This window comes from Oryctolagus cuniculus, chromosome 15 (assembly GCF_051225735.1).
Source record: "Oryctolagus cuniculus isolate XC-2025 breed Fujian yellow rabbit chromosome 15, ASM5122573v1, whole genome shotgun sequence".
Lineage (NCBI taxonomy): Eukaryota > Metazoa > Chordata > Mammalia > Lagomorpha > Leporidae > Oryctolagus > Oryctolagus cuniculus.
The window spans coordinates 84,424,595-84,435,253 of NC_142881.1; the positions used below are offsets into that span (position 1 = coordinate 84,424,595).

At 57.3% G+C, this 10,659-nt stretch overlaps 1 protein-coding gene across 1 annotated transcript; it reads left to right on the plus strand.

Moving 5' to 3' along the window:
- The first annotated feature begins 342 nt into the window (after positions 1-342).
- Positions 343-8,934, plus strand: LOC149122145 (uncharacterized). The gene is made up of 7 exons (XM_089313646.1): positions 343-432; positions 610-747; positions 1,886-2,006; positions 2,564-2,658; positions 3,634-3,733; positions 4,264-4,416; positions 5,567-8,934. Exons 1-7 carry the CDS (start codon positions 343-345, stop codon positions 6,706-6,708), a joined length of 1,839 nt encoding a protein of 612 aa, XP_089169772.1. The 3' UTR covers positions 6,709-8,934.
- Positions 8,935-10,659: the final 1,725 nt, after the last annotated feature.

Sequence of the window (10,659 nt, forward strand, 5' to 3'; positions counted from 1 at the left end):
GGCGAGGGAGGTGCAAGGGTCCTGGGACACATGGGGTCCTAGGAGAGACATGGGCTCAAGCCTAAAGCATAATTGCTCTAGGACAGAAAAAAAATGGATCCATGGCCTTCTATTTATACTGAACAGTTTGCTTTCCCAAAGACACTTTGGTGGGAATGAAATGAAAAGGAACACAAGGGGAGACAGTATTTACAAAATACAAAAAATGAAGTTATACATAATAAGAAAGCAAATGAGGGTTCCCTGCCCTGACATGGGCCAAGGCTCAGGAGGGCCCCTTCATGACTGCACACACAACTCTCCTACTCAACGCGTGAAAACACGCTTAGCACCTAAACCACAATGGGGCACCAGCGCACAGCTGTGAGAATGGGGGAACTAAGACCACTGAACGCCGGGTACCGGGGAGAACGTGAGGCGAGCGCCACTCTGGTTCGTTGCAGGAACAGAGCACAGTGGCCCAGACCCCCAGCAGCACCCAGGGCAATTTCTCACAATGAGAGACACACACCTTCCACACGAACCCCCAGCACACACGCACATTTACACAACCACCAGAACAGCTGAGTGCATAAAACCCTCATGCAAGATTCAGGGTTGTGTTTGCAGTCACTGGACGCGGCAGTAGCCTGCACGATGCTCAGTGGGGACACGGATAAGGAACCCGTGTCACAGCTGAATCCGAGAACGGGATTCAGTGAGAGGCAGGACGAGACTCGGCCCTGGGCTCACCTGGATGCATCTCAGGTGCATCCTGCTAAGAGAGGACGCATCCCTCAAAGGCTACACGTGCTGTGATCCACTCACAGGACATCTGCAAGAGGCCAAACCCTGGGACACACAACAGGGCAGTGGTGGCCACGGGCTGGGGGAGGTGGGGAGTTTGGCCACTGAGGCTCATGGGGAACACATAGGCCACAGGAGCTGCTCCCTACCAGGCTGAATGTGCATGGGAGGCTGACTCTCCATAGCTTAGACCCACGGGACTGCACCTCCCACAGTGGGACGCTCACCTGTGCAATGAACACCCACCTGGGGAAACGAAACTGCACATGACTGCACCCCGAGAGGTGTGCGTGTCCCTGCAGGCAGCGCTCACCCACATGGTGGACCACACGCAGGTGCCCTGATGACGTCACTGCTCATGAGCAGAGTGTCACGGGCGCTGCGTGTGGCTGTCAGGCTCTGTTAGGCAGAGCCACACTGAGAGCCTCGGCAGCACAGGACGCACAGCCTCTGTCCTCTCTCTTCCAGACAACGCTCCTTATTTGAGGTGCTCCTCGCATACTCGATGTACAACCCCGTGAGTATTCTGTGATAACATTCCAAGGTCATATCCAGAGCTGTCCATGCAGGGTGCCCCTGGTCACAGAAATCCTAGCCTGGGTTGAGGGGGCCTCTAATCCACAAGGCAGAGACTGAGGGGTAGAGTTCAAGCTCATGGCCTCCTTGGCCCCAACCTCAAGTTCTGGGGCAGAACGGAAGCCTTCTCCTGGGCTGGGCTCTGTTCTGGCCCAGGCAGGCCTTACTATGGTGCTTCTTCCTCACGTCTGCAGTGGGGCCCAGCAGGGCACCTGTACAGCAGAGAGCTCCAGAGGCCATCACGGGTGTGCAGTCTGCACTCCCACAACAGTCTTCCCCTTCCTGACATCTGGGGTGGGGCTCATACCTCTTCTTAACCCTGCACAGCCTGCGCTCAGACCCTGCAGCATTCTCTCCAGGAACTTTGAGAGCTGGCGTGTGCTCCAGTCCCTGAGATCCTGACACCCAAGGGGCAGCAGTGGGGCCTGGTAGTAATGCTCAGCTCTCCCAGGAGAGGTCACCCTTGCCACTTGAGATCATCCCAGCCAGGGAGGTCCCTCTGATGTGTGTTGTGTTCTTCCAGGAATTGGGCTACAGCCAGGGCCTAAGCCACGTGGCAGCCCTGCTGCTGATGTGGCTGAGTGAAGAGGATGCTTTCTGGGCCCTAGTCCAGCTCATGGGGGACAGCCAGCACGCGATGCATGGTGGGTGATGGGTGTGGTGGACGTGGTCCTGCAAGTGCAGGGATGGGCATGCAGACAAGTGACTGGGACATTGTCCCTCACTGGCTGCTGCGTGCATAGGGCGGTCTCCCTCAGAATGCTTTCTTAGAAGCCAGGGCTGGCAGAGGGCCCAATACCAAGCCATACCCCTCACTTCCCATCACACAAAGGTCCTGTGCCTTGTCTTTGACAAATGACCCTTAGGTCTCTACTGGCCTTACTGCTTCACGTCTCTACTCAGACTCCCACCCAGTGAGCCACACACTTGCAGAAGAAGCATCCATTCTAGGGTGACCCCTCCTCACCCTGAGTGTCCAGATGGCCCTGAGGCATCCAGTGTGAGTGCAGTCAGCCCAGAGGTCACCTTAGGCAGCCTGCCCTGGGCTGTCAGCTGTACCCCCTTCCCCTGAGGCTCCCCTGCCTGTTAGAGCTTTCCCTGACCCTCCATGTTCAGAAAGAACCTGCCCCAAGCCTTTGGCTTTCCGGCCTTCCCAGGAAGACACTCTGAAGTGAGGACTGGGGGAGTTGCTATTACTCAGATTTCTACACACCAGACTCCCCAAAACTGGAGCAATTCCAGCACCAACTGGGAGCTATCATGCGTCGCGTGCTCCCCTCCCTGGAGAAACACCTGGTAAGTAAACATCCCCTTTCTCCCCTCGGGGCCTCTGTGCTCAGGGAGGGGAGGACAGAGAGGGGTCCTGATTGCTTCCTGGGCCAGGGGAGGCTACATCCTCACCAAGACTTTTCTTGGTTACTGGGGGCCGCGGCAGCTTGGGTGTTGGTGTGTTTTCCAGCACTTGTTCCCCCAGAGTTTGTGTAGATTTAAGGGAGATGCTGTCCCCAGGGTAGAGTGGACTGAGGGACCTGTGTCCCTTCAGGAATCTGCATGGCTGGGAGAGGGGATGCACCTGCTGCGGGGTTCCTGCACCCAGGGGTTCTGCCACAGGGCACAGATTAGAGGGAGTCAGGCCTGGGCCCTGGGCCCTGAGCCCCCTCTGCCTCTTCTTAGGAGAAGGAGGGTGTGTGCCTGGAGGACTACACCGCACACTGGTACATCCAGTGCTTCCTGGATGGGGTAAGTGCACCGGGGACCCCTTCCCAGGGAAGCTCCAGCCCCAGTGCCTGGCTCTCTTGTACTGGTGGCCTGTGACTCTGAGCTCCCCTAGCCCCAACAGACACAGGAGGGAGTCTGCTGTGCAGACCAGGAAGGCCCTGCTCTGCTGAGGGTGGTCCAAGCTGAGGCTGAGCCTCAGGGACAGCAAGGAGGGGACAGGTCCCACCAGGACCCATCCTGAGAGCCTGGCAAAGGCCAGAGCCCTACAGTGAGAGGCAGGAGATCCATAGACCCTGGGTGCCACAGGCTGGTTTCAGCACAGCCCAAGGGCTGACCCCTCCTCAGGTCCCTGGGCTGTCTGGCATCTCCAGGGTGGCTTCCAAAGTGTGCAGAGCAGTCCGCGTGGCCCCAGGGTCCTGGATAGGCCTTGGTGCTCTTTCTCTCTGGGCTTCTAGGAAACAGCTAGGATGCCCTATGACACTGCACTCCCACCCACTGTGGGCCCTGCTGAGGCCCTGATGCGCGGGGTCCTCCAATGCCTCTGTCCCCCAGGTGCCGTTCCCCCTGGCACTTCGGATGTTCGACATTTACATCCTTGAGGGCGCGCACGTACTCACCGGCATGGTGTACACTGTCCTCAAGGTCCACCGAAGTAAGTCCTCAGGGCCCACAGAGGCCTGGGTGCTGGGGATGGAGGAGTTGGGGGGGTCCCATGCTTGGCCCGGGTGAGCAGAACCTAGGGGAGGGACAAATTTTCTGAGTTCTTGGCCAGCTTAGGGGGCATTGCGAATCCCGTTTCATCCCCAATGCCAAAAAATGGCGCCTCCCAGCCTAACACCCACCCCCATGTCCAGAGCCCATGTTGAAGATGCCCCGGGACCACATCCAGGAGTTCCTGCATGTGCTCCTTCCCCAGTGCCTGGCTCTCTTGACCTGGTGGCCTGTGACTCTGAGCAGGGCTGAGCTTCCCCAGGCCCAGCAGACACAGGAAGGAGCCTGCTGTGCAGACCAGGCAGGCCCTGTCCTGCTGAGGGTGGTCCAAGCTGAGGCTGAGCCTCAGGGCCAGCAAGTGGGGGACAGGGCCAGGGTCAGGGGTTGCAGCAGAAACAAGGGTTGGAGCAGCCATGGTGGCTGCGCCATCCCTAGGGCTCCTCCTAGCCTGATGCCCACCCCCATGTCTAGAGCGCCTGCTGAAGATGTCCAGGGACCACATCCGGGAGTTCCTGCAGGTGACCCTGAAGCAGGCCTGGTCACTGAGCGAGGATGCGGTCATCAGGCAGCTGCGGGCCTCCATGCGTGAGCTGGGGAAGCTCCAGTGCCTCCTGCCTCCCGAAGGTGAGTCCAGCACACGGCCCCATCCCATGCTCCCTTGGGGGAGTCAGTAGTGGGAGTGCCAGGCCCTGGCAGCCCCACCCAGGGACTCACCTCTTCCTAGTCCTCCTTGTCCTCCCCGGGCTCAGCAGTTCTGCTTTCAGGAGCTTCTGACAGCATGGCCTGGCAGGGCCTTGGGCAGCTTCCCTGGATCCTCCTGCGGGGTGGTCCAGCCGGCACTGGATCCCCTTCAGCCATCTGAGGACCCCTGGAAGGCCCAGGTGCCCTGAACCCAGTAGTGGGGGCCGAGTGCACTCCTGTGAGCAGGGTGGGCGCAGAGGCAGGCGCTGGGGGCCCCCGCGGCAGAACCCAAGTGCAGCTGAGTGTTGGCTTTGCAGTCCTAGCCTTGGGCCAACAGAAGTCAGCAGGACCCGGAGCAGCGCTGGCCTCTGGGCTCTGTGGGCAGGGGTTCTTGTCCCCTGCTGACAAGGACCTGAGCACCTGGATCCCCATGAAGAGCAGAGATGGCTTTGTCCCAGCTCTAGAGGCTGGCAGTGGGGGCCCAGGGGCAGGCTGTTCAGACACTTGGAAGTCCCCACTGTGCTTCCAGGTGCTGCCTCCCCTGGGTGCTCTTGAGACAGAAGCAATGACAGCCCAGTTTCACCGGGAAAGGGACTGTGGCCCAGGGGCAGAGGACACAGGGAACCCCTGCCACCTCTTTGGAAACCACATTCCCTGTCCCCGAGGGCCTGGCCAGACCCCGTGTCTGCCACACACCCCCAGCTCTCACCCCCATCACCTTAGGCTCAGTTCCCTTCCTACAATTGAGGAGGGACTCAGATGTGGGTAACTCAGCCAATGCACTGTTAGGGCCCAGGATTTCAGGTGGGGTAGGTGATGGGGTCCTGAGATGGTGCCAGCAGTCTCCAGAGATGAGAGAGTGAGGTGGGGAGGTCAAGGCCTGTCCAGTCTGTGGGCTTTGGGGGAAGAACCAGAGGTGTCCCTGTCATTCCCATGGCCCAGGCTGCATGCCCCATTCCTTCTGCGGCCAGCAGGCTGGAGGTGTCCTGAGCATCACACCGAGTGATGGGGACCCCAAGGGTCAGGTCAGGGCAGGCACCCTGTAGGCCAATAGTGGCTGTGGAGAAATAAAACCCATCTGTTCTTTTTCCAGAAAAGCCAACCGAAGATGGCAGCCAGACCCTGCAGGTGCCACCTGGCTCTCAGGAGCGCGCTCCCCCACCAGTGTCCATCAAGACCATCGTTGAGCGCAAAGTCTGTCACCCTGCTGCTGCAGCTCCCCAGGAGCCAGCGGAGGCTTCAGCTTCTGTCCCCGGGGAGACCGGTCCTCTCGGATTTGCTGTCCAGGCGGAAACCAAGCAACACACCAAGGAGGAGAAGGGCAGTCGTGGCGAGAGCACCACCCAGCGCCACGGCCAGGGCTCCTCCATGGGGGCCTCAGGGTCAGGGGGTGCCGCCCACCTCTCGGGCCCACAGTGCTCCTGGCTGGACGAGCCAGGCCCCCTCCGGCGCTGGACTTCCCTGACCAAACTCAACGTGACCTTCCAAGATGACTCCGACTCTGAGGACGAGGAGTACTACAGCGGCCTGGAGAAGCAGGAAGAGGACGAAGAGGAGGAGGAAGAGGAGGAAGACCAGGCTGCTGAGTGTCCTGCGTCTCCCTGGCCAAAGCTGCTTCGGGACCTGAGATTCGTCCTGCCCGAGACAATTTTTGAAGAGGACGAGGAGGGAGGCTGTGAAGAGGGTGCCTCCCCAGAGCCCTCGTCCCCAGCCCTGTCTGTGAAGTCCTCAGAGTCTCTGCGTGGCCTGGGCCTCTCGGCCCCACAGAGCTTGCAGAGCAGGGGAGACCTGTCCCGATGGGCGGGCCTCCCAAATCTCAGCCCGCCTGTCAAAGGCGCTAATTTCTGGCCCCTGGAGCTGGGTGGCCAGCAGGGTCTCAGGGCCCCTCCCCCACCTGCCTCAGAGCCCCTGGATCCCGGGCCCATGCAGGCTGTACCAGCCCTGGGAGCAGGGCTGAAGACACCCTGCCTGCATGGGAGCCCCATGCACTCTGGGGACAGGCTGGAGCCTGCAGGAGCCAGCTCTGCACTGGGAGACCAGGCGCATGTGCCCAGCCTGGCTCGAGGCCTCCTTGCTGCCCACTCCATGGAGGAGCTGGATGTGTGTGGGCACCTGGATGGGAAGAACAGCCCACCAGGTGTCCAGCTCAGACGGGCCAGAAGCTTAGCCTGTCTAAGCACAGCGGCCTCCCCGATGGACAAGGCTCCTCTCTGGAGCTCCTCTCCCCCATCCTGAGGCCTCACCCATGCTCATCTCGGCCAAGGAAGCTAGCTTGTCTATGCCCGCCGGCCTCCCTGATGGTCAAGGCTCCTCTCTGGAGCTCCTCTCTCCCTCCCTGAGCTGCCTCACCCTAGCTCAACTAGGCCAGCATCTAGCTTCTCTATGCCTGGTGGCCTCCCGAATTGACAAGGCTCCTCCTCTCTGGAGTTCCTCTCCCCCTCCCTGAGCAGCCTCACCCTAGCTCATCTCGGCCAGCATCTAGCTTCTCTATGCCTGGTGGCCTCCCCGATTGACAAGGCTCCTCTCTGGAGCTCCTCTCCCCCTCCCTGAGCGGCCTCACCCCAAGCCAGCCCACTGCCACAGTTGCTATGGGCACCCTCAGAGCAGGAGATGATGTAGGACATGAACTCAGGCACCTGTGGGCTGCCACATACCCCTCCCGCCTTCGTGAGGGAACCCGGGAACTTCTGCCCCTTGTTGATTGTGCATTAAATTGTTTCAGAATGCATCTGATTTTGTGACCCCTGGAGCCGAGCTGCCACACAGGGTCCCTGAGTCCCTTGCAAGAGGCTGGAGGTGCCACAGCCTCCAGATGCAGTCAGAGACCCTGCTCAGGGTGCTCCATCACTTCCTGAGATTGACCTGTGCCCAGCGTGGACCAGGGGAGGACCAGAGGAGCAGCAATGGCTGGGTACATGTGGCCTTTGGGACAGTTCAGGAGTGTGGGCCCAGCCAAGGGACCAGGCCCATGATCACCTCTGTGCACTGTCCTGGGTGTGGGGGCACCAGGTTCCCACTCTTCTTCCCTCTTTGCCTTCTATCCTCCCTGCCCCATCTCACAATCCAGCATCTCATGGCCTGAGCCTTCAAGAGGACCCCAGGGCACTTCTGACCACAGACCAGGATGCCAGTGGGTGGAGGCAGCCCCAGAATGTCCAGGTGGTCCTGGTGGCACACCTAGCTGGTCAGATGCCCACATGCCCTCTAGCAGCTCAGGCCTCCTGGGCTGCTGTCACAGTGGGTTCAGCTTCTCCAGGTCATGCTGTCACTAGGGGTCATTAGCATGGAGAATGTGTCCCCTGATGTTGGGAGAAGAGACTCCTGGCTCAGAGGCTCCTGGCCTGGAGGCTCCACAGGGAAGGAGTCTGGAACCCTACCTTGGGCAGAGAGAGCATCCCAGTTCTCCAAGGGTCCCTGACACTTGTAGCCTCTTCCTCAACCCACACAACCTCCAAAAGGAGACTGGGCCCTGTTCATCAGAAGCCACCTGGGTCATCCCAATGGGGCAGGTTAGGCCATAGCCATTTTCCCCTGGGTCTGGAAGGCCCAGGATTCTCTAGCTGTTGAGTCTGGTTTGGAGTTGACCACTCTGTACTCCGTTCTTGAATGAGCCATGGCTGTGTCACTGGCAGGACCCCAAGGGCTCAGAATCGCTGGTCCCCACAGGGTGCTTTTTGCAGAATCACACTGAGGCCAGAAGCTGACAAGATAGAGGGTGACAAGTGGCTACTGTGCTGATGACTCATCTCTCCAGGCTGGGGAGCCACAGCCATGGGCCAGTCCTGAGCCTGCTCCTGTTCTCCAGTGCTCAGGGCTGGTCTTCTTGTTCCTGGGAACCATAAGGCCATATTTTGGACTTTTCACCTGCTGCTTCTGCTCCTTATCTGGGGGAAGATGTGAGCCTGATGATGAGCTTGCAGGCAAGGTTGCTACAGGGCAGGTGAAGTGGATGGGAAGGCCCCTGTCCAGGTCAAGCCTGTGCTGTGCTCCCTGCTCTGCCCTGGCTTCCTGGGTGGACCGCAGTGTACTCAGAGATGTGCAGGCAGTCCACCTGTCCAGGCACAAGCCCTAAACAGTGTTACTAATGGGAACGCACACCTAGAGACTTTCCTGGTGCCTATGGCCTCGAACCATCCTCCCCAGGTCAGCCATGTGCAGGGTGACCTGCAGGCATCCGTCTCCATTGAAAGCCACCTGCCTTTGGTGACAGTCCTTTGCCCTCTCCTGGAATGGAGATTTCACAAACCTGGTGCTCTTTCTTAAGATTTTCTCCTTTGTATCACTTTGCTTTCTTGTCAAAAGTCTGATAACTGTATTCGTGAAGGTCTCTTCCGGGGTTACCATTCTGACTCTCACCAGTCCCACATTGCCATGATTGGCTGTCTCATAAGTTAGTGAAACTGTGACACGTCAGTCCTCCAGTGTGTTCATCTTCAATTATGGGAGGTGGGATCTTCGGGGTATCTTCATCCCCACATACATTTTAAAATCAGTTTGGTAATTGTAAAACACGTTGATAGGATTTTTTTTAAAGATTTATTTCAAAGAGTTACACAGAGAAAGAGAGGCAGAGAGAGAGAGAAAGAGGTCTTCCATCTGCTGGTTCACTCCCCAATTTGCCACAACAGCTGGAACTGTGCTGATCTGAAGCCAGGAGCCCCAACCTTCATCTGATTCTCCCATACAGATGGTAGGGGCGCAAGCACTTGGGCCACCATCTACTGCTTTCCCACGCCAGAGTAGAGAGCTAGATTGGAAGAAGAGCAGCCAGGACTTGAAGCAGCGCCTATATGGAATGCCAGCACCCGCTACGCCACAGCACTGGCCCTGTTGATAGGATTTTGATTAAGACTGCGTTGGTCTATCAAGTGAAGAAATACAGCTATCTGGGCTAGATTGAGTCTTCCAATCCATGACCATAGAATGTGTCTCCAAAGGTTTAATTCTTCCTTGAGACTTTTTTAGGAGCTTTGTGGTGATCCTCATAGAGATTTTGCATATTTTGTTGCAAGTATACCTAGATGTTTCTTTTGTTTTGCTACAGAACCTTTTTTTTTTTATTTCCATGCATAGTTTTCTCATTAGATTCATTTTACAAGAGCCCTCATATGTAGTGCAGTTCTTTTCTCATGTGCTGCTCTACACATCTCAGTTCTGACTTGGTCCTGCTCATGCACTTGCTCATCTTTTTCTCGACACACACACACACACACACACACACCCTCTTTCCTTCCTCTAGATTCACCATGGTGCCTCCCTGCATCGTAAGTAAAACAAAACAAAACAACCACAAAAGTCAAAAACACACCCTCCTGTCTCCTGAGCAGACTAAAACTCTGTTTCAATACACACAATGCCAAGCAAGATTACAGAAGCTGAAGAATGAATCTTCTGTCTCCAACAGATGCTCAAGAAGCAAGAAGTGGGGTAATGTTTTTAAGAGAAGGAGAGAGACTGAGAGAGACCTTTCATCCACTGCTTCACTCCCCCAGTGGCTACAACGGCCAGAGCTGGCCCAATCCGAAGCCAAGAGCCTGGAGCTTCTTCTAGTCTCCCATGTGGGCGCAGGGGGCTCAGGGACTTGGGCCATCTGCTGCTGCCTTCCCTGGTGCATTAACAGGGAGCTGGATCAGAAGTGGAGCAGCTGGTTTACAAACCGGCTCCCACATGAGATGCTGGCGCTACAGGTTGCAGCTTAACCCTGTGGACCACAGTTTCAGCCTGGGTAATTAGTTGTTTTAAGCTATGACCACCAAAGGAGACTGCTGGCCAATCCCACTTAGATGAATAGGAAATAGGAAATACGAAATGTTCACCAAGTGTCCCTAGTGGCTACCACACCAGGTGTGTGACCCTGGGAAACTGAATGTTACCTGTCTGGGCTTATAAAATGGGATGATAAACAGATTAATTGTAGGACCTTTATGAGAGTGAAATGGAAAAAGGCACCCATCCCCCCTTATTTTTTTTAAGATGTATCTATATTTGAGAGGCAGAGTTACAAAGAGGCAGAGGCAGAGGCAGACAGAGAGAGGTCTTCCATCTGCTGGTTCACTCCCCAGATGGCTTCAATGGCCGGAGCTGTGCCAATCCAAAGCCAGGATCCAGGAGCAGCTTCCTGGTCTCCCACACGGGTACAGGGGCCCAAGGACTTGGGCCATCTTTCTACTGCTTTCCCAGGCCCTA

Coding starts and splice junctions, on each gene's coding strand:
- LOC149122145 (XM_089313646.1), top strand. CDS start 343: ATGGGGCACCAGCGCACAGCTGTGAGAATGGGGGAACTAAGACCACTG. Junction 748..1,885: donor CTCACCTGGATGCATCTCAG/GTGCATCCTGCT, acceptor GTGTTCTTCCAG/GAATTGGGCTACAGCCAGGG. Junction 4,417..5,566: donor GTGCCTCCTGCCTCCCGAAG/GTGAGTCCAGCA, acceptor TTCTTTTTCCAG/AAAAGCCAACCGAAGATGGC.